This window comes from Phyllopteryx taeniolatus, chromosome 12 (assembly GCF_024500385.1).
Source record: "Phyllopteryx taeniolatus isolate TA_2022b chromosome 12, UOR_Ptae_1.2, whole genome shotgun sequence".
Taxonomy (NCBI): domain Eukaryota; kingdom Metazoa; phylum Chordata; class Actinopteri; order Syngnathiformes; family Syngnathidae; genus Phyllopteryx; species Phyllopteryx taeniolatus.
The window spans coordinates 1627865-1651898 of NC_084513.1; the positions used below are offsets into that span (position 1 = coordinate 1627865).

General features: G+C 44.6%; 1 protein-coding gene across 7 annotated transcripts in view; it reads left to right on the forward strand.

Moving 5' to 3' along the window:
- Positions 1–1197: 1197 nt before the first annotated feature.
- The window catches only part of LOC133486899 (trace amine-associated receptor 13c-like), a 37833-nt gene continuing 14996 nt past the window's right edge, over positions 1198–24034 (forward strand). For 4 of the 7 annotated variants that reach the window (XM_061792723.1, XM_061792718.1, XM_061792717.1 and 1 more), the window contains exon 1: positions 23048–24021. In XM_061792723.1, coding sequence (XP_061648707.1) covers positions 23846–24021 — 176 coding nt within the window. In that variant the 5' untranslated portion in view covers positions 23048–23845. Of the gene's footprint in view, positions 1420–1507; positions 2623–10436; positions 10594–23047; positions 24022–24034 lie in introns of those variants that run through there. The other 3 variants (XM_061792722.1, XM_061792719.1, XM_061792721.1) reach the window with 3 other exon arrangements.

The window sequence follows — 24034 nt, forward strand, 5'->3', positions numbered from 1 at the left end:
CAAAAATCTGCTGCCATCTACGAGAATGATGAAAATGAAATGAGAGTGGAAATTTCAGCAGGATAATTATCCAAAACATATTGCCAAGAAAACTCAATTGGTTTCAAAGAAAAAAAAATAGCTGCTAGAATGGGCCAGCCAATCACTTGAGTTGAATCCAAGTGAAAATCTATGGAAAGAAATTAAACTCAAGGGCCATAAAAGAAGCCCACGGAACCTTCAAGATTTGAACACTGGTTGTGTGGAGGAATGGGCCAAACCAGAGCAACGGATGCGACTAGTTTCTCCATACAGTAGCCGTCTTGAAGCTGTCATTGCAAACAAAGGCTTTTGTACAAAGTATTAAATAAATACCAGTTGGCGTGTTCAATACTTTTTCCCTGTGTCATTTCACATTAGTCCACACAACTTAATTTCTTTTTCACAAAATCATTCAAGTGCTTCCTCGTTCATTTAATGATCCATCCCTGAGCTTCAAGTTCACTCAACACATTCACCGAAGGACTATGCGTTGTTGTTGTCATGTATTGTAAACTTGGAAAGGTGGGGGGTTAAAAAAAATAAAATAAAATTCAGCTAAATGATAACATACCTATCTCTCTCTCAAAAAGCTCTCGAATACCCGGTTTCGGTTGTGACTCGTGAACATGCGTGCAGCGAGCTCAGCTACTGACCATCCTTCCACGTGGAAGCTAACGTCCAGCTAGGCTCTCGCCAGCCGGCGTGACTTTTCTGCATTCCACTGCGGTGGACAGCGTCGCTGACACCAGCCCCCGCCAGCCAGGCTTCCTGTTCACTCATCTTACTGTTATTGTCATCTTATTAGTGGAAAGCGGCTTTGAGTGCCTTGAGAAGTTTAATGTGTTGTTATTATTAATATTATGAAATAAAAAGCATTAATAATCATGATATGTATGTGTATGTAAAAACATTTATTATTAATTTACATTTATTTAACAACAATTTCAACTGGCGCTTGAATCCATCCATTTTTCTGAATGTGGCCTTAGAGGAAAAAGTTTGGAAACCCCTGATTCATCCAATCCATTCCCTTTTGACAAGTAAAACTGTGTGATTTACTCTTTCTTTAATCCCAAAAGAATGTTGACGTCAAAGTATGGGAGGGTGATGAGGAGGAGGAGAAAGAGGCGCACTGTCTTCTGTTGTTAAGGACTTATGAACATCGTCATGCAGATCAGCGTCAGAACTGGGTTGAGGGGGAACCTGTCTTCTGCTCTCCCTGAGGATGGAGTTGGCAGAAGAAGCCTCGTTGTGCTTCCCGCTACTTATCAACACTTCCTGCAGGAAGCCACAGCGTCCTCCGTCGGCAGCCACTCTCACCTACATGCTGCTTTCGGTGATCTCGCTGATCACCTTCACTCTGAACCTGCTGGTCATCATCTCCATCTCTCATTTCAAGTGATGCCTTGTCCTCCTTTCTCCACTTGTACCGTCATGCGTCATGTCCAAATTCCAGAGATTATAACAAGTCTTTATCTTTGTTTAGGCAACTGCACACTCCCACCAACTTGCTGCTACTTTCGCTGGCCACCTCTGATTTCTTGGTGAGCTTCCTCATGTTGTTTCAGATTTTCCTCCTTGACGGTTGTTGGTTTTTCGGTGACTTGATGTGTGTTGTTTATCATGTTCTGCTTTACGTGATAACGTCTGTCTCAATAGGAAGTATGGTGCTCATATCAATCGACCGCTATGTGGCTATCTGTGACTCTTTGCATTACCATATCAAAGTCTCCCAAATAAGAGTTAAAATCTGTGTTTATCTATGTTGGTTCATTTCATTACTTTTCCACTGTGTGTGTTTTATTGACATTCTGAAGCAACCAGGCAGGTACAACAGCTGTGTAGGTGAATGTGTGATTGTGGTTACGTACGCTGCTGGAATGACAGACCTTGTTTTCTCCTTCATTGGCTCGCTCACTGTCATTGTGGTTCTGTATATGAGAGTGTTTTTGGTGGCTGTGTCTCAGGTGCGCGCCATGCGCTCCCGCTTGAGAAATGTCACATTGCGCGGCACAACAGTCAAGAGTTCTGAGCTGAAGGCAGCCAGGACCCTCGGGGTGGTGGTGGTGGTGTTTATCGCGTGCATCATGCCATATTTCTGCATCGCCATCTCAGGGCAGGATGTTCTGCTCAATGCGTCATCTGCAGCCTTTATCATGTGGTTGTTCTACTTCAACTCCTGTCTGAATCCGCTGATCTATGCTATTTTCTATCCCTGGTTCAGAAGGTCCATTAAACTCATTGTGACGCTGCAGATTCTGAAGCCTGACTCCAGCCAGGCCAATATAATGTAAACAAGCCAGACATGCTTTCTACCCTTCATGTTGTCCAGAATAGAAAATTATCTGAATTCTGTTTCAAATGTGGATGACTGTAATGGTTTGCCTTGAGAGTGACTGGTTTTTTTTTTCAAGTGATTGATTTTGTTTCAACTGTTGACAAGCATGCATGCTTTCAACCTTTAACCTGTCCAAAACAGAACACATTCTCCATTCGGTGTCACGTTTAAAAGAGCTCTATTTGGCTTATTGATTTTGTAGCGATATTGAGTCACTGTGGAGATAAAAACAACATCCTAAAAAAAAATCACATTCACGAGAGATATGTTGATATAAGTGTGGACCATCACATGAAATGTTTTTTTAGGGAGGTCCCAAAGAACTGCAAACAAACAAAAGCAGTTGTTTTCCTTCAATATTTATTGATGTCATCCTGTTTAACAGTTCTGCCATGTGGAGAGTTAGGAGTGCAGTAACTTGCTGGGAGCAATCAGATTATTTTTATCCTGTAAAAGAGTAAAATCCTCACACATATGATACTATGAAATTACTTCCTATTTAATTTGGTATCTATAGTGCGATTGCATCTCTTTCATTTTTTACATATATGCTCATTCAGAAACCATCTCGATCATCATTACATATTTTCAGCATCTATCAAGATTAGTAAGGCAATAAAAGTAGCGACATCTTAGAGTTAATTTGCCTGTGTCATAATAATACTGTATTGTTGTTTGCTAGTTCGCTTGTTTTATCCCCACACACACACAAAAAATGGAAGAAAATGGATGAGATACAGTATTCCCACTGGCTCAACAAAGCTCTTAGCCATCAGCTCCTCTCTCCTCAACCACCTGCAACACAGTATTGTACAGTGTTTGTTAAAAGTGCATTTCCTTTTTAATCTATTAGAACAAAAAAAAAAAATAAATAAATTATCTTTTTAAGGATACCAGTGATGGCAAAGATGAGAACTATGTGGCCACTATACAACCAAACAGAAGATACTGAGACAAAATAATTTTTTTGTGTTTCTGTTTGGGCTCCTCAGTATAATAAAAGAACTAAAACAGAGTGTACAGTGGAGCACCACTATTTGTGAGGGATGTGAGCATAGCCTGAACGTGAATAGTGAATATTCGTGAACGAATATTAGATTTATATTTGCCATTCAAAACAAACAAAGAAAAAACACAAAATATCCAAATGAGCTGGGGTTTCCGCAAATAACGGGGGATATATTCCAAAAAATATTCTCCTAAAAAGTTTAGGATGGGAGGGATAATATAAGACAGGTGGAAATGAAAGTGATGAAGATTGAGTAATGGGCAGGTCATTCAAATAAATACTGTAACTCCAATGACTTTATTCCAGTTTCTGCAGAAAGAAATTCCCCCCAAAATAGACTCTATAGTAATTTTAGGCTTGTTCTCTGTTAACATGTTTGATTTTCAGGCAGATTTTGGCCTGTCCACAATTAGGTCAAAACCAGCCTGATTTGAAACATCAGCCTGCTGACATCAGCAACAGAAGACAAGCACATTTCCTTTACAGTAGTGCGTGTTTTGGTTTGCTTCAAAAATCGTTAATATTGGTCTGTCCCCATTTCGTTTGTTATTTTTATGCAGTAGTAACCAATTTGAAGTGGTGAAAATAGGTTGAGTACAAATCTATAAACGCTCAAAATGTCTGAGAAATGTTGTAAAGGAAGCAAGCTGTGTTTTTTTTTAGACAATAACAGGTAAATATAGTGAGGTTGAAATGAGGCTGCTGGTTGTCAATGCAGCCATTGGGTTTAACTACAGCATTTTGATCTACTGCATTTCCAAACCCATACTTCTCCATGGTAGTTAACATGAAGGGCCATTCAATTCAATCGAAAGCTTTGTTTGTTTTTGTTTTTTTGTTTTTTAATTCGGAAGATTATTTGCATATTAAAGAATATTGAATAGTTTTTATCAGAAAAATATAAATTTTTCATGAACCCATATCGATCAAAGTGTATCAGTTTGCCAATCACTTGATGTAATCTTGCAGGTATTTTATCGGCGAATTTACTGTGTCTGCGTGCATGGGGTATGTGGCTGAACGCGTGTGTAAGTGTGAGTGCGTGTGTGTGTGTGTGTGTGTGTGTGTAGGGGGATAAGAATATATTTTTACATGTTTTGTGAAGCTGACAATAAGGATTTAAGCCCAGCTGACCGTGAGTAATTCAAACATTGGTACAATGTTGCTCTAATGTTGCTCAATTTGTTTAAAATGAAGGTGAAATAAAAAAGCGCATTTTCATTGTAATTGAAATTTTATGAAATTAATTCAGTTTCACATTTCCATCCATCCATCCATCAATTTTCTGAGCCGCTTCTCCTCACTAGGGCGTGCTGGAGCCTCACCCAGCTATCATCGGGCAGGAGGCGGGGTACACCCTGAACTGGTTGCCAGCCAATTGTAGGGCACATACAAAAAAACAACTCACATTCACACCTACTGGCAATTTAGAGTTCTCAATTAACCTACCATGCATGTTTTGGGTAAGTGGGAGGAAATCGGAGTACCCGGATAAAACCCACACAGGCACGGGGAGAACATGCAAACTCCACACAGGCGGCGCCAGGGATTGAACCCAGGTCCTCAGAACTGTGAGGCAGACGCTCTAACCAGTCGCTCAACGTGCCGCCCCTTTATGTTTCTGTAATGATTAATACACCAGTTTGTAGATTCTCTTATTTTAATGGTAAAATAGAAGCCCACGGATATGAGCCAAAATAATACCATGGTTGAGTCCTCAAGAACAGTGGACCAGCTCTACACCCTCAGCAGGGTCCTCAAGGGTGCACGGGAGTTCGCCCAACCAGTCTCCATGTGTTTTGTGGACTCACAGAAGGCGTTCGACCGTGTCCCTTGGGGAATCCTGTGTGGGGTGCTTTGGGAATATGGGGTACCGAACTCCCTAATACGGGACCTCAGTATCGCATCTCTGCTTTTCACAGATAAGGTTCCAACTCTCACTGGAGCGGTTTGCAGCCAAGTGTGAAGCGGCTGCGATGAAAATCAGCACCTCCAAATCTGAGACCATGGTCCTCAGTCGGAAAAGGATAGAGTGCCTTCTCCGGGTTGGGGATGAGATCCTGCCCCAAGTGGAAAAGTTCAAGTATTTTGAGGTCATAAACACAAGTGAGGGAAGAATGGAATGGGAGATCGACAGGCAGATCGGTGCAGCATCTGCAGTGATGCGGATTTTGTATCGGTATGTTGTGGTGAAGAAGGAGCTAAGCCCAAACGTGAAGCTCTCAATTTACCGGTCGATCGATGTTCCTACCCTCACCTATGGTCATGAGCTGTGGGTCGTGACTGAAAGAACAAGATCCCGGATACAAGCGGCCGAAATGAGTTTCCTCCGCAGGGTGTCCGGGCTTTCCCTTAGAGATTGTGTGAGAAATTGTTTCATCCGCGCGAGTCTCAGAGTAGAGCCGCTGCTCCTCCGCATTGAGGGAAGCCAGTTGAGGTGGCTCAGGCATCTGATTAGGATGTCTCCTGGACGCTTCCCTGGTCATTCATTCCGGGCGTGTCCCACCGGGAGGAGACCACGGGCACGCCCCTTGATACGCTGGAGAGACTACGTCAGAATCGGTGACAAAGGGCACCCTTGGCGGAGTCCAACCCTCACTGGAAATGAGTCCGACTTACTGCCGGCAATACGTACCAAACATGGACCGAAAAGCCCGTATCAGGTGATTCGGTACCCCATACTCCCGAAGCACCCCCCACAGGACTCCACGAGGGACACGGTCGAACGCCTTCTCCAAGTTCACAAAACACATCTAGACTGGTTGGGCAAACTCCCATGCACCCTCGAGGACCCTGTCGAGGGTGAAGAGCTGGTCCACTGTTCCACGGCCAGGACGAAAACCACACTGCTCCTCCTGAATCTGAGATTCAACTTCCCGACAGACCATCCTCTCCAGCACCCCTGAATAGACCGTACCAGGGAGGCTGAGGAGTGTGATTCCCCCTATAGTTGGAACACACCGTGCGGTTCACCTTCTTAAAAAGGGGGACCACCAACCCAGACTGCCAATCCAGAGGCACTGTCCCCGATGTCCATGCGATGTTGCAGAGGCGTGTCAAACAGGACAGCCCTACAACATCCAGAGCCTTTAGGAACTCCGGGCAAATCTCATCCACCCCCGGGTTCTTTTTAACCACCTCGGTGACCTCAACCCCAGACATAGGAGAGCCCGCCTCAGAGACCCCAGACTCTGCTTCCTCATGGGAAGGCGTGTCAGTGAAATTGAGGAGAAGTATTTGTTAGAATAAATTTACATTTGTTATCCCATATTTACTCTTATAGTATTTTCAAAGCATGCATTTAGCAGTATAATGCTGATTGTATCATAAAAGTTGACGTTGTCTGTGAAAAGGACTGTGCCCTCATCAAAAGATAGCGGCTGGAACATTTTGCGGTCAAAGGTTGAAGCAATCAGCGCTGATGAAGAACACATCTCCACAATGAGTCATATATGTGATTGTTTTACGGTGCTGCTGTGTGTGCCCTTATCTTAAGATAGCAGCAATGTCTGTGTAACTAGGAACCGCCCTAAGAAAATAAAAAGAGAGGGATCAACAGAGTGTGTTCAGAGCGGTAGGAGTTTGTAACTGCGAACAACTCTAATCGTTCTCCTCACGAGTGTATAAATCATCTCTTGTCTTCCTTCCTTGTTTATGGTTTATTAGATGTTCTAGGTTGTTTACATTAACATTAACTTGGTCCTTCGAGCCGGATGCCAAAATACCTAAGGATTCCAGCGGGTGTGGTGGACTCCAGAAAGACCGTGGCCACGGCAGGCTCCCTAGAGAGAGCCTAGAGATCCTTTTCCAGGACTGGACCTCGACCCACCAGCTGGGATCTTGGGACACCGGGTGCAAGGATTAATTAACAGAGCAACCCAGCGTTTCAGACAGAGAGCAAATTACACTGAAATAGCAAGAGTAAAACAAAAGGATGATGAGCCTTTTGAGGAATACAGAGTAAGAATGACAACTGTATTCAAGACTCACAGTAGCCTGCAGGAGGATGGAGATGTAAATGAGCCATTTCAACAGCAGTTGAAGAGTGCTCTCCCTGCAGGTTTAAAAGACGCAATTCGCAGCTGGTTTAACAAACACTACATTGGCCTGCCTACAGGCACCTTGGAGGAGTATGGAAATCACGCCCTCCGTGCTGAAATAAATAAATAAATAAATCAAATAAAGATAAAAAGAAACAGCAGCAGCATTAATGACTGAAGGGAGAAAGATGATTCCCAAATTACAAGACAAAATGTCAGAGAATGATTTGCATATTACACTCTGGTACAAAGGTACACCTCGTCCAGATGTGGAATATGAGAGAAAATTGGCAAAAATAACACCACCTAGAGTCACTGTGACTTATTTATACACTGTTACAGAAAGCACAGCAATTGCAGGAGTGACATGAAATGAAAAGATGGAAGCACTGTTTAGAATGTGGACTCCACCCCACATCTCGTTGTACAAAAATAGACATAAAAAATGGAAAGACTTAGGGAGAATAGTTAAACAAGGTGAGAAAGCAACTGACTGGGTTACCTTTTCAACCAATACAGAAATAAGTGCCTCAACAGGATTAGAAAGAAAGGTACTATTTTGGACAATTCAGGCACAAGAAGGGATACACCTACATTCTCAGCAAAAATAAGACTTCATGCTCACTGAGGATGAGGAAGATTTGTTGAAGGAAGTGTCAGAGAAGTTATGGTCTAAAGGACCTAGAGATGTTGGGTTAATAAAAGGAACCTTACCAGTACAAATCAGGCAAAAAACTGAACACAGACCATGTGTGAGACAATATCCATTGAAACAGGATGCATACGAAGGCATCAAACCAGTAATTGAAGATTTGATTGCTGCTGGAGTAATAGTAAAATGTGATGACTCTCCATGCAACATTCCAATATTCCCACTAAAGAAAGCGCCACAATCTGTAGGATACTGCATGGTGCAAGACTACAAGCGGTAAATAATGCAGTCAATTCAAACAGCTTCATGTGTACCTAACCCTTACACTTTGTTGCATACACTCAGGCCAGATGCTGGAGTCTTTACTGTAGTAGATATCAGCAATGCATTATTTTCTATACCCATAGATAACGATAGTCAGTTTTGGTCTGCATTTACGTGTGGAGGACAAAGATACCCTTTTACCAGATTGCCACAAGGCAATAAAGCCCCCACACCTCCAGGCATTGACCACATCCTTAAAAGATCGTGGAATGTGATACCACCTACTCAAGACTTAATAAAAGAAGCAACTGCAGGACAAACGTGTGAGCAATAGAAGATAACAAATTATTGTAGAATCTGGGTTATGTTACTATTTACACAGATAGTCAAGATGCATTTGCCACAGTACACACCTTTGCACAATATTGGAAGAATAGAGGCATGATATCATCAACAGGCAAATTGGTTACAAATGCAGAATTCTTATCAACATTACAAAAAGACATCTGTGTATGACAAAAAATAATAAAACTATCCTACCAAAAAATCTATACAAATGGGCTGCTATATTGAGTCATGGTGTAACACATGTCTCAACAGGAGGGATGATGACGCAGATACATCAACATTATACAACTTATGGTTTTAATTCTTATTCAAAAAAATTTGGTAGGGCATGTTTGACATGTGCAAGGCACAATCCACAAGGTAATTTGAGACTACGTAGAGGACGCTTCCCAACACCACAATATCCGTTTCAAATTATCCATATGGACTTTGTTGAATTAAACCAAAGTGAGGAAAAAAATAAAAATAAATATTGTTTGGTTATCATAGACGCCTTTTCAAAATGGATAGAAATCTTCCCAACCAAACATCCAGATGCATTGACAGTGGAAAAAGCACTTTGTAAGGATATCATTCCAAGATATGGTATTCCAGAAAAGATGTACAGTGATAATGGTGCCCATTTTGTTAACCAAATTGTGAAAAAGATAGGAGTGATGTTTCACATTGATCTAAAGAATCATTACCACCCTCAAAGCGCTGGATTAGTGGTAAGGATGAATGGAACAATAAAAAACAGACTTAAAAAGCGCATTGAAGAAACAGGAAGGCCGTGGACACAGTGTTTGGAATTAGTAAAGCTGTATATAAACATAACAAGTATTTTAGGACTAACAGCCTATGAAACATTGATTGGAAGGCCTTATAAACTACCTCTATTTAAGAACCAATGGGAAACAAATGATGAAGCTAATTTAGCTGACTACATGCGTAAAATGTTAGAAAAACAACAACAAGCACAAAAACAAGGTGGTGAGGATCCTTTTGTCTCCCAGCAGGACGCCAAACTAGTGGAGCCGGGAGACTGGGTTCTTGTAAGAAGTGTGAAGAAGAAACAGTGGTACACAACTAAATTAAGGCCCATTTCAAGTATTTTTGACAACCCCCACAACTGTAAAGATAATAGAACGGTCAACTTGGATTCATTTGACACATTGTAAAAAGGTCATTTAGGTTGAAAACTCCAACAAGGGAGGTGAGCAAAAGTCTGATAATAGGGTGGTCTCAGACGTTTATAATCTGGGAAGACCCGAAAGTCAGTGAAGATTTTATAAGACACCAAACTAAAGTAGAGGGGATACAACCAGAATGACCCCTAAGTGTTTTAAATTAGCTATTGGATGTTGGATGTCAATGCTATCTGTTATTTAGATTTTTATGTTAGTATGGTATTTGTGGGAATCACCCAAGGTTAAACGAACGGACCATAAAGTAACCACTAAACCCTTACTCTGACACAGGGTTAGACATAGTAGCGGACAGTCAGGAACACCAATTCCTGTCATTCCCTGGATAGTCTCATGGGCATATAATAATTCAATTAGGGTAACCATAGCACCAAACACAACGACTAAATTGAGGCTCCCAATTACTAATTTAAAGGGATTTGCAAACACCAAACAGATAACTGGACAAGGTTATGAGAGGTATTGGTGGTACCTTACAGGACATGTATTAGATTGAGTTGGAATTACATGTATGAGTTGGGACAGCGTGTTTCCTGTGACTAGAGTTGATAAGCACAAACCTATGTTTTCCACAAAGGAGGTGGCTGCGGGGAGCCACTGTGGACATAAGATGCAAGACCGCGCCTGGAGCCAGCAGCAAATGGTCATCATTCTACAGGACAATGAGGACGTCAGATGGGACCTGGACCAATCAGATGACGATGATTCTATACTTCCTCTTTGAAACATTGTATAAGTCTGGGGCAAGAACAGATAGCTTTGATCAGTCTGCGCTGTCTCTGCTGAGGCTAGGATAAGCGTAGCTACTCACCCAGAGCTCTTTCACGAAAACGAACACGCATGGAACCTCGAGAGTAATAGGTGATTATAAAATTCAGGTTCCTACAGTATCAATAGTGGTAGAAATTAACTTCAATCCATAGAGAAGAGGGGACATTTGGTGGTGGAGTGGAAATGCTAGAATATTTGATAAATTGCAAAAAGAATGTAATGTGTCTCTGTGCCCTAGTGACCTTGTTGTTACCGGTATCAGCACATCCCATGTCTGTACAAGAATTAACAGCTACTCTATCCACTGTCATGCCAGAACATTGGCGACGTCAAAGAAAAGCAGCAGACTGGCAGGGCCAAAATGATCCAACATACATTGACGCCATTGGTGTTCCCCGTGGTGTTTCAAGTGAGTACAAATTCGATTATCAAATAGCTGCAGGATTTGAGTCCTCGATCTGTTGGTGGTGTACAACCAACCAATGTTTTCATAAAAATGATCTTACAGTCAAAAATCTAACTGAAGTTACTGATGTATGGTGATATGAGAATTTGAGCAAATATGTGATAAACAGGAGGGAAATGTTTGAATAAATTTACATTCGTGATCCCATATTTACTCTTATAGTATTTTCAAAGCATGCATTTAGCAGTATAATGCTGATTGTATCATAAAAGTTGACGTTGTCTGTGAAGAGGACTGTGCCCTCATCAAAAGATAGCGGCTGGAACATTTTGCGGTCAAAGGTCAAAGTTTGAAGCAATCAGCGCTGATGAAGAACACATCTCCACAATGAGTCATACATGTGATTGTTTTACGGTGCTGCTCTGTGTGCCCTTATCCTAAGATAGCAGCAACGTCTGTGTAACTAGAAACCGCCCGAGTAAAATAAAAAGAGAGGGATTGACAGAGTGTGTTCAGAGCGGTTGGAGTTTGTAACTGCGAACAACTCTTATCGTTCTCCTCGCGAGTATATATACCATCTTGTCTTCCTTCCTTGTTTATTGTTTATTAAATGTTCTAGGTTGTTTGAACCTGACAGTATTCTCCCCACCGACTCACAACGTCCCAAGTCGAGGTCAGCAGCTCCCCATCCCCACTATACACAGTGTTGATGGTGCACTGCTTCCCCCTCCTGAGATGCCTGATAATGGACCAGAATTTCCTCGAAGCCGTCCGGAAGTCGTTCTTCATGGCCTCACCGAACTCCTCCCACACCCGAGTTTTTGCCTCAGCGACCACCAAAGCGGCATTCAACTTGGCCAGCCGGTATCCATCAGTTGCCTCAGGAGTCCCACAGTTCAAAAAGGCCTGATAGGACTTCTTCTTCAGCAACCATCCATCACCGCTGGTGTACACCAACGGGTTCGGGGATTGCCGCCACGACAGGCACGAACTACCTTACGGCCACAGCTGCGGACGGCCGCCTCGGCAATAGAGCCGTGGAACATGGTCCACTCAGACTCAATGTCCCTCGCCTCCCCCAAGACGTGGGTGAAGTTCTGTCGGAGGTGGGAGTTGAAACTCCTTCTGACAGGGGATTCTGCCAGACGTTCCCAGGAGACACTCACAATACGTTTGGGCCTGCTACGTCAGACCGGCATTTTCCCCCACCATCGGAGCCAACTCACCACCAGGTGTGATCAGTTGAAAGCTCTGCCCCTCTCTTCACCCAAGTGTCCAAGACATGCGGCTCCAAGACCGATGACACGACCACAAAGTCGATCATCGAACGGCGTCCTAGGGTGTCCTGATGCCAAGTGCACGTGTGGACACCCTTATGCTTGAACATGGTGTTCGTTATGGACAAACCATGGTGAGCACAGAAGTCTAATAACAGAACACCACTCGGGTTCTGATCGGGGGGGCGTTCCTCCCAATCACACCCTTCCAGGTCTCACTGTCATTGCCCATGTGAGCATTGAAGTCCCCCAGCAGAACGATGGAGTCCCTAGCGGGAGCGCTCTCCTGCAGCCCCTCTAAGGACTCCAAAAAGGGTGGGTACACTGAACTGCTGTTTGGTGCTTAGGCACAAATAACAGTCAGAACCGTCCCCCCACTCGAAGGCGGAGGGAGACTACCCTCTCATCCACTGAGGTGTACCCCAACATACAGGTGCCGAGCCGGGGGGGAATAAGTATACCCACACCTGCTCGGCGCCTCTCACCGTGGTCAACTCCAGAGTGGAAAAGAGTCCAACCCCTCTCAAGAGGACTGGTACCAGAGCCCAAGCCATGTGTGGAGGTGAGCCCGACTATATCTAGTCTCAACTTCTCAACCTTACACACCAGCTCGGGCTCCTTCCCTGCCAGAGAGGTGACATTCTGCATCCATAGAGCCAGTTTCTGTAGCCGGGAATCGGATCGCCAAGGTCCCCGCCTTCGGCCACCGCCCAACTCACACTGCACCCGACCCCTATGGCTCCTCCCACAGGTGGTGAGCCCATGGGAAGGGGGACCCACGTTACCCTTTCGGGCTGTGCCCGGCCGGGCCCCGTAGGTGCAGGCCCGGCCACCAGGTGTCATGGCCCTGTGTTTCAAGTTGTTTTTCTTTATGTTGCAGTGTCTGGGTGGGCGTGGACATCGGTGACGCACCTGTCATGCATTGTAATCATCAGCCTTTTTAGGGAGCACCGTGACAGTGTGTGGGCGTCGGAATATTCACTCGTTTTTGCCCCGTGTTTGCCGCCGTTCTGACCGCTGTCCAAATTTAGGCTGAATACGATTATACCACACGGACCGTTTGTCGTGTCTCCCTGCGTTATCTGTTTTTGATTCTCTCTGGTTGTGAGTTCCTTTAGTTTCGTATGTCTCGCCATCATATGCTCTGCCATATAATTAAAATTGTTCGGACCTTTGACCTGGAGTCTATTTTGTGGGATCTGCCCTTACGGCATTGCCGATCGTGACAGAATATTCCGACCAGAAATGGATCCCACAAACTCCGACTCTTTTCGCCACGCGTTGGCAAGTCAGGGACATTTGGTAGGTAGACACGAGACATCGTTACACGAGCTTAGGGAGGCAATTACGGCGTTAACGACCCATCTTAGTACACTGAGTTCTCGGGTTGATCAGGTGTGTGCACTTGGATTACCTCGGGTTCTGGCAAGAGCACCCGCCACCAACACGGTGGCCGCGGTGCCACCCGCCAGGGAAGCTTGTCTCCCAAATCCACCTCGTTATGCTGGGGAGCTCGGCGGCTGCGGTCAATTTATTTATCAATCTACCCTAGTATTTGACCAACAACCGGTCACGTATGCCCAGGATAAGACGAAGGTGGCTTTTATAATGAGTCTACTTACGCGTCAGGTGTTCAATACTCCATTAGGTCATTTTGAGTACTTAGTCATGCCTTTTGGACTCACTAATGCACCCGCTGTGTTTCAGTGTCTTATTAATGATGTGCTCCGGGACATGATAAATGTATTCTGTTTTGTGTACTTGGACGACATCTTAATCTTTTCCCGTGATCTACGTGAACATCGCCAACATGTCCGCATGGTGTTGCAGCGCTTGATGGAAAACCGTCTTTACGTCAAGGCTGAGAAATCTGAGTTCCATGCGGAGTCGGTACAGTTTTTGGGGTTCATTGTGGAGAAGGGCCAGCTTCGGGCTGATCCAGCCAAGATCCAGGCTGTGGTTGATTGGCCAACTCCAACGTCTAGGAAGCAGTTGCAGAGGTTTTTGGGTTTTGCTAATTTTTATAGGCGATTTATCCATGATTACAGCCTTAAAATGGGACCTCTGACTAGACTTACTTCCAATAAGATACCATTTGTATGGACCCCTAAGGGAGAAGTGACTTTTGATCATATTAAACAATTGTTTGTGAAGGCTCCTGTGTTACATCATCCTAATCCTGACCTTCCTTTTGTTGTCGAGGTGGACGCATCTGATTCAGGTGTGGGGGCGGTCCTGTCCCAGAGGTCCCCGGTCGACCAGAGGCTACACCCCTGTGCCTTCTTCTCTAGGCGCCTGAGCCCTGCAGAGGCCAATTACGATGTGGGAAATAGAGAGCTGCTGGCCATTGTCCTGGCACTGCAGGATTGGAGGCATTGGCCGGAGGGTACGAAGGAACCTTTTCAAGTTTTCACCGACCACAAGAACCTGTCTTACCTCCGGACTGCTAAAAGACTCAACCCCTGTCAAGCACGTTGGGCCCTGTTCCTTACCCGTTTCGACTTCATCATCACTTACCGCCCTGGGTTGCAAAACGGCAAACCTGACGCCTTGTCTAGGCTGCATGGACCGGCTGCTGTTCAGCCTGTTGTGGAGACCATTCTATGAATATGTTTCGGCATGCTCAGTGTGTGCCCGTAGCAAGATGTCCCATCGTCCTCCAGCTGGTCTTCTTCGTCCACTGCCCATTCCTTCCCGCCCCTGGTCCCACGTCGCCTTGGACTTCATCACGGGCCTTCCGCTGTCTGGAGGGAACTCAGTCATCCTGAGTGTTGTCGACAGATTTTCCAAGATGGCCCATTTCGTTGCTCTGCCGAAGCTGCCGTCCTCCTTTGAGACTGTTAAGCTCATTGTCGACCATGTCTTCCGAGTTCATGGTATTCCTGCTGATCTGGTGTCTGACAGGGGGCCGCAGTTCGTCTCTCGGGTCTGGAGGTTGTTCTGCAAACCGCTGGGGGCGTCCTCCAGTCGTTCATCCGGTTTCCACCCGCAGACCAACGGCCAGGCTGAGAGGGCGAATCAAGATGTGGAGGCTGCTCTTTGCTGTGTTTGCCATCAGCACCCCTCCTCGTGGTCTTCTCACCTGCCTTGGGTGGAATATGCGCATAACACCCTCGTTTGCTCTGCTACTGGACGGTCGCCATTCATGACTGCATACGGTTGTTCCCTTCTTAGGAGAGGGAGGTGGTCGTCCCGTCTGTACAGGTCCATCTCCGAAGGGCTCATCGGGTGTGGCGGGATGCAAGGGCGGCCTTGTCCCGTACTGAGGCTCGCAACAGGTAGTTAGCTGATCGTCATCGGATCTCAGCTCCTCCCTACCGTCCTGGTGAGAAGGTCTGGTTGTCCACACGAGATTTGCATTTGGCCGGGGGTTCTAAAAAACTGGGTCCTCGGTATATTGGTCCTTTCGAAATTGACTCTGTTGTTAACCCGGTGGCAGTTAAACTTCGGCTCCCTCCCACCATGAAAGTTCACCCGGTGTTCCATGTCTCCTTGATCAAACCGGTTTCCTCCAGCCCCCTGTGTCCTCCAGCGGTGCCTCCTCCTCCTTCGCGGATGGTTGATGGTGAGCCAGTGTACACGGTGGGTGAACTATTGGATTCCAGAAGAAGGGGCAGGGGTGTGCAGTATTTGGTCGACTGGGAGGGTGACGGCCCTGAGGAGCGTTCCTGGGTTCTCCGCTCTTGGATCCTAGATCCGTCCCTTCTCCGGGCCTTCCACTCTCTCCACCCACAGAAGCCGGGTGGTCCGCCAGGAGGCGTCCTTTGAGCGGGGGATACTGTCATGGCCCTGTGTTTCAAGTTGTTTTTCTTTATGTTGCAGTGTCTGGGTGGGCGTGGACATCGGTGACGCACCTGTCATGCATTGTAATCATCAGCCTTTTTAGGGGGCACCGTGACAGTGTGTGGGCGTCGGAATATTCACTCGTTTTTGCCCCGTGTTTTGCCGCCTTTCTGACCGCTGTCCAAATTTAGGCTCAATACGATTATACCACACGGACCGTTTGTCGTGTCTCCCTGCGTTATCTGTTTTTGATTCTCTCTGGTTGTGAGTTCCTTTAGTTTCGTATGTCTCGCCATCATATGCTCTGCCATATCATTAAAATTGTTCGGACCTCTGACCTGGAGTCTATTTTGTGGGATCTGCCCTTACGGCATTGCCGATCGTGACACCAGGCGCTCGCCTTCGAGCCCCACATCCAGGCCTGGCTCCAGAGGGGGGCCCCGGTGACCGTGTCCGGGAAAGGGAAACCTATATCCATCATAGAGGTTTTTGGAGCCGTACTTTGTCTGGTCCCTCACCTAGAACCTGTTTGCTATGGGTGACCCTACCAGGGGCGTGAAGCCCCAGACAACTTAGCTCCTAGGATCATTGGGAGACACAAACCCCTCCACCACAATAAGGTGACGGCTCAAGGAGAGGAACATTGGATAAACTTCAAACATTTTAAAAATTTTATTGATGACAACTTTGTACTGTGTATTTTATGCCACGAAAAAAGTACAAAACAATAATTTTTGTAGTCTGGTTGTATTTAAAAGCAATGAAAAAGTGTTTCAATATGATGGACAATCGGCTGTAACAGACGATACCATCATTAGTACATTAAATTGAAGTTCCACTGTACTGTTCTGGTCAAATTTTTTATTCAAAATTTGTATTATTATTGGCGGCACGGTGGCCGACTGGTTAGAGCGTCAGCCTCACAGTTCTGAGGACCCGGGTTCAATCCCCGGTCCCGCCTGTGTGGAGTTTGCATGTTCTCCCCGTGCCTGCGTGGGTTTTCTCCGGGCACTCCGGTTTCCTCCCACATCCCAAAAACATGCATTAATTGGAGACTCTCAATTGCCCGTAGGCATGACTGTGAGTGCGAATGGTCGTTTGTTTCTATGTGTCCTGCGATTGGCTGGCAACCAGTTCGGGGTGTACCCTGCCTCCTGCCGGATGACAGCTGGGATAGGCTCCAGCACGGCCGCGACCCTCGTGAGGAGAAGCGGCTCAGAAAATGGATGGATGGATGTATTATTATTATTTATTTATTATATATATATATTGTTTCTCATGTGAAACTCTCAAGCATCTTCGCTTAACCCAAGCTCAGACTGCACGACTTTTTGTGTCATTCACGACGGTCACTATACTAGATTATCAGACATAATGTCATAAAATTGTCCTCTCTTTGTCCGGGTGAGTGGCCACACAACAAGAATGACACCAACCAGACGCCGCCCGATCATTGTGTGCTGTTCAGACCGACGGCACAGGTCATCGGGGAGGCGGGACAAGAAGAAATTAGTACAGGCAGCAGGAAAACAGTGTGTGGGCATGCAGGACCGCGGGAAAGAAGTGTGGGTCCACAGGGTTAACCGGAGCTTGGCTACACAGGAACAACAATTGGATGGCGCGCGCTCCTGTTATACACGCTCTCATCAGACAAAAAGGGAGAGAGCTCAGGAAATCACAGGAGTTTAAAGGGGGCCATAAACGTTACATCGCTTAAAGTCCCTAAACTGTCACCAATCTTCAGCAAAATTTACATAGACGTTTCTACTCGTCGCGGCGTCAACCTCTGAAAATAAGACATTGGCCCAATATTTTCTAAGAGGGATGTTACATTTTTCATCTCAAAAGGAGGCAGGAAAGCTTAACATCGCGTAAAGTCAGATACATACGACCAATCAGCATGAAAATTTATGTCGGCATCTCTCTTTATGCCCATTTCAACCTCTGAAAATATGACAACGATTGGCCCAACATGTAGGATTTTGTGGACATAATGTTTTCCATATGCCCACACTAGAAAAAAAGCCTGTACGCGCCTTAAAGATGCCTTTTTACGCTTATAAAACTGTCCAGTTTAATGGCGCGCCTTCACACTATTGGTCAATGTCTATCTTAGGACCATGTAGGACAAAAAACAAACAAACCAACAAAAAATTCTGAAATGACAGACTTTCCTTGTCGTGGTTGTAAGGTGTCCCAGAAACTAGATTGGCAATTGTTGATGTTTTCACAAAGAGGGGGATGCTTGATCGAGGACTCATAACTCAAATGATCGGCCACGACAGTTCACGTTTGTCTGCGACGCGTCTATCGGGTCCAAATCGGGCAGCATTCGTGTAGTCTGAGCTCTGCATTAGTCCGGAAACTTTGTCGGTGACCTGCTGCTTTAAATATTGCTGTCATAAAGGGTTGTGGGTAATAGCTCTCCTTAAATTTGATAAAGGTAGGCCTGGAGTCAGATTTGCTCAAGGGGGCTTGACGGTTGCATCAAGGCACATTTCCTAAACATTTTTAGAATTCAAACAAACTATCCTCAAAGTATTTCTGGGTCATCTCGCTCAGAAACGAAAGAAAAGTTCCTAAGCAAAAACCAGAATCCGAAAAGGCCCATAGAACAAGCTGGGCTACGGTTAGCTTCTCGGGTAACTACATTGCTGTTGCGAACTGGTCTTGTCATTTATATTGTGGTGAATGACTTGGGAGACACATTATACAAACACTCAACACAACCGATTGCTCTTATATTTGTATATGGCAACAGCGCTAGCTTAATTGGCTATCGTTCCATTACACGTAATAAGCCGTGTCTGTGGTTTGGTTGAACTTTTTTGATCAAAGACATCTAAGACAGATCAATGATTTGCAATTGTTTAATATTTACGACTGTCGGCCCCTCACTGTTTTCCCCACACCAGTGTCCGCATCATTGGGGGAACATGCATGGGCCACACACCCCTAAATGATTTACAGCGCCCCCAACCCCAAATGAGTTGTGCCCTGCCATGCGCTATTAGGATTCCTACATAGTTTCTTGGCACGACATGCCCTGCTCCAATATTAGTGGCTCCAGGGCACACGTCACTACACTATGATTGGCCCCCCACGCTGACCGAATGCCCACCCAAAACAAACATTCTGGCACCAAGACTGCCCCACACAACCAGATGATTGGTCAAGATAATCGGAGACATCAGATAGTCAGACCTATCGTCACTATGATTGAAAGGGGGCACTCTGGCTCAAATTAGCCCAAATTATTAATATCTGCAATGCCATCTAAATGTAGCTTTTGGAGGATACATGGATGGATGGATGGATGGCTAGATGGAGGGTAGGTAGGTAGGTTGGTTGGTGGACAGTTGGATGGCAGGACAGACAGACAGATAGATAGATATAGATAGATAGATAGATAGATAGATAGATAGATAGATAGATAGATAGATAGATAGATAGATAGATAGATAGATAGATAGATATGATTTTAAAATGATGAAATAATGATGTGTGAGTGTGTGTGCTTGTGTGTGTGCATGAGTGCGTGCGTGTGCAGGTGGTGTATGTAGTGTTGTTTATAATATAGAAGTTATGTTGTGTATGGATGTGTGAAGGTTACGTCAAAAACTTTAATTACAGTTAAAAGGAAGAACAAGCATTTGTTTATCTTGTTTCATGTTTTGGTGTGAAGCTGCCACATACACACACACACACACACACACACCACGCACGCTCGCATACGCACACACCCACACACAATGTCACAGGTTTCACACCTGCTACATTTGGTGCTCCATAATGACATGGCTGCAATCAAAGGTGTGAAACAAACAGGTGACATGATGCAAGTATTGCACAAACAAACAAGTCAAAATAAGCGGAACATGTCTTCCTCATAACTCCAGTCAGCCACCTAAATGATGCGTTCAACTTTAAACAAACAGTAACCTCAATTACTGCTCATTAAAGCACTAAAACGTAAAATTTTGGTGCATACGGTTGTATGATGTGTGACATTAAAGAACACTCAGACTAATCTGTTAGTGCGTTTGAAATATGTTCTACTAGTAGACAAGTATGTACTTTTAGATGACAACATATCAGTATGAAATATTTTACTTTTTTCTGCAAGATGATGCAACACAGAAGTGACTATATCAACACAGGATCATAGAAGATCATTGCACTTCCAAGGCATCCAATCTGATTGCTTTGAGTAAGACAATAATAACAATGTATAGCATATACATTACTATACAATATCCATCCATCCATCCATTTTCAACACCTCTTATCCTGGTTAGGGTCGCAGGGCGCTGGAGCCTATCCCAGCTGACTTCAGGCGAAAGGCGGACTACACCCTTAACTGGTCGCCAGTCAGTCGCAGGGCACATATAGACACGGACAACCATTCGCACTCACATTCACACCGTCACTGTGTGCAAGTGTACCTAATCAAGTGTTTTCTACAATGCTTGCATGTGTACTTTTTGCTATCATTACAATCACAATAGGACCAGTGTATACCAATCATTAATATTAATACATACAGGTACATGACAGCTTCCTATGTAGGCCTTTATTCGATGTTTTTATAGTATAATACCAGTTAAAGCATAGTTAGCCAGCAGGATACGAGTGATAGGCTTTATTATATACAGTGGGTACGGAAAGTTTTCAGACCCCCTTAAATTTTTCACTCTTTGTTATATTGGAGCCATTTGTTAAAATCATTCAAGTTAATTTTTTTGTTCCGCATTAATGTAAACACAGCACCCCATATTGACAGAAAAAAACTTAATTGTTGAAATTTTTGCTGATTTATTAAAAAAGAAAAACTGAAATATCACACAGCCATAAGTATTCAGACCCTTTGCTGTGACACTCATGTATTTAACTCAGGTGCTGTCCATTTCTTCTGATCATCCTGAAAATGGTTCAACACCTTCATTGGAGTCCAGCTGTGTTTGATTATATTGATTGGACTTGATTAGAAAAGCCACACACCTGTCTATATAAGACCTTACAGCTCATAGTGCATGTCAGAGCAAATGAGAATCATGAGGTCAATGGAACTGCCTGAAGAGTTCAGAGACAGAATTGTGGCAAGGCACAGATCTGGCCAAGGTTACAAAAAGAATTCTGCTGCACTTAAGGTTCCTAAGAGCACAGTGGCCTCCATAATCCTTAAATGGAAGACATTTGTGACGACAAGAAACTTTCCTCGAGCTGGCCGTCCGGCCAAACTGAGGAATCGGGGGAGAAGAGCCTTGGTGAGAGAGGGAAAGAAGAACCCAAAGAGGCTGTGGCTGAGCTTCAGAGATGCAGTCGGGAGATGGGAGAAAGTTCCAGAAAGTCAACCATCACTGCAGCCCTCCACCAGTCAGGGCTTTATGGCAGAGTGTTCCTTGTTTGTTGGAAAGGAGGGCGGATAGGGGCACCCGACAAGGGAACGATGAGTGTTTCTCTCCCGAACCCAAGGAGCAGCCCCGGGCCCGGCCTCAGGAGTACCGCCATGCAAGTAAGTGAGACCCACCTGCCCCCCTGGTAGGCGGGGTACACCTAAACAAACAACCATTCGCACTCACATTCACACCTACGGGCAATTTAAAGTCTTCAATTAACCTACCACGCATGGTTTTGGGATGTGGGAGGAAACCGGAGTGCCCGGAGAAAACCCACGCAGGCATGGGGAGGACATGCAAACTCCACACAGGCGGGGCCGGGGAATGAACCCCAGTCCTCAGAACTGTGAGGCAGACGCTCTAACCAGACGTCCACCGTGCCGCCATGAATGACAATATATATCCATCCATCCATCCATCCATTTTCTGAGCCGCTTCTCCTCACTAGGTTCGCGGGCGTGCTGGAGCCTATCCCAGCTATCATCGGGCAGGAGGCGGGGTATACCCTGAACTGTGAGGTTGACGCTTTAACCAGTCGGCCACCGTGTCGCCTGACTATATATATATATATATATATATATATATATATATAGTCAGGTGGAACGTATATATATATAAAAAATATATATATATATATATATATATATATATATATATATATATATATATATATATATATATAGTCAGGTGGCACGTACGTAACAACACTAGTCGTTAGATAGTCAGCACTGCCCCATTCACTAGTATCAAGTTACCCACGAAGCCATGCTGTCTCTGGTGCAAATTTACAAAACTATCCGTTGTAAAATGTGCACTACAGTCGGGTAGTGGTGTTGATGTACAGCTCGCCATCTGCGTGTCTTCAAAAAGTCGCTTTTTTTATTAACTGTTTTGGGAGCTTAAATAACGTCTCCAAGCTGTTCTATAAAACTGAGGCATCCAGCAAAGAAGCATTTTCAGGGTTTAGCCATCGTTAGCTTGCTAACTGTAGGCTGGATTGGTAAATGGGCCTTTTTGTGGAAGCTAAGCGCAGCTAAGTCACAACTGAGCAGCATAGCCAAACGAAACGACGTCACTTTGTCCTTATATAGTGGCGGAGGGAATTTTAGAAAGTATATGGGTGTTGTTTTAGCCCCGCCCACAAAATCAGGAAAATTCAAACGGTGAAAAAGATGCTTAAGCTATATCAACATTTCACCACTACATTGTAATGTCTTTGCATATCTTTTCAGCATATCAAACATATTTAATGTATTTAGAAACAAAACACATCACTTTCTGTATGAAATGCGCTATATAAATAAATTTGCTTTGCTTTGCTTCTTAACGGTGAATAAAGATAATTCACTTGTCATGGTTTGTATCAAACGGTTTTTGGACTGCACCCAAAAGCAGACAGAGGCGGAGGAAACAGTTGGTAGTGGTTTATTTGGGATAAGCGCGATGAGTGAAAATTGGCAAATACTGGAACAGGTAGGCTTAAGTGCAGGGTGTGATGAGCGCTAATTGGAACCAGTGCCAGAGAGAGAGAAGGGGGGGGGGGGGGCACAAGTCTCCCCCCACGTGTCACAGAGGAACTGCAGGGCACAGATCATGACATCACTTTCAGAAGCAAAAGTGGTTTCCTCCACTTGCTGCTCTGAATCAAGGTCCGTTTTGTGAACATATCGTATTAGTGATCCTCAAGTAACCGCTTTAAAAAATTGTCAGCTTCATAAAGATGGCTATGGTTTTTGTTCTGAATGTGCAGCTCTTCTCAGTACTGGGGAAAATGTATTCTAATGGTATATAGGGGCCACCAAAAAATCTTGAAAAATCCTATAGCTGGTTGCCTTCTCAGCTTTAACAGAAAGCTGTAATTTACATTGACTATACTATACTTCCACATTATTTCAGTTGTTCATTTTTACGGAGTTATAGTGGCTAAGGATAACACAGTGGAAAAAGTTTTGATTTATCTTAGTTTCATTTTTTTCAAATCATAAAAACCTGGCATTTAAACATGGGTATTTAGACTGTTTATATTCATTGTAGAATGTTTTAATGTTTAGGATAAATTAAAGTCAAAGAATTTCAACTGGCGCTTGAATCCATCCATTTTTCTGAAAGTGGCCTTAGAGGAAAAAGTTTGGAAACCCCTGATTCATCCAATCCATTCCCTTTTGACAAGTAAAACTGTGTGAATTTCTGTTTTCTTTAATCCCAAAAGAATGTTGACGTCAAAGTATGGGAGGGTGATGAGGAGGAGGAGAAAGAGGCGCAGTCTTCTGTTGTTAAGGACTTATGAACATCGTCATGCAGATCAGCGTCAGAACTGGGTTGAGGGGGAACCTGTCTTCTGCTCTCCCTGATGATGGAGGTGGCAGAAGAAGCCTCATTGTGCTTCCCGCTGCTTGTCAACACTTCCTGCAGGAAGCCGCAGCGTCCTCCGTCGGCAGCCGCTCTCACCTACATGCTGCTTTCGGCTATCTCGCTGATCACCTTTACTCTGAACCTGCTGGTCATCATCTCCATCTCTCATTTCAAGTGATGCCTTGTC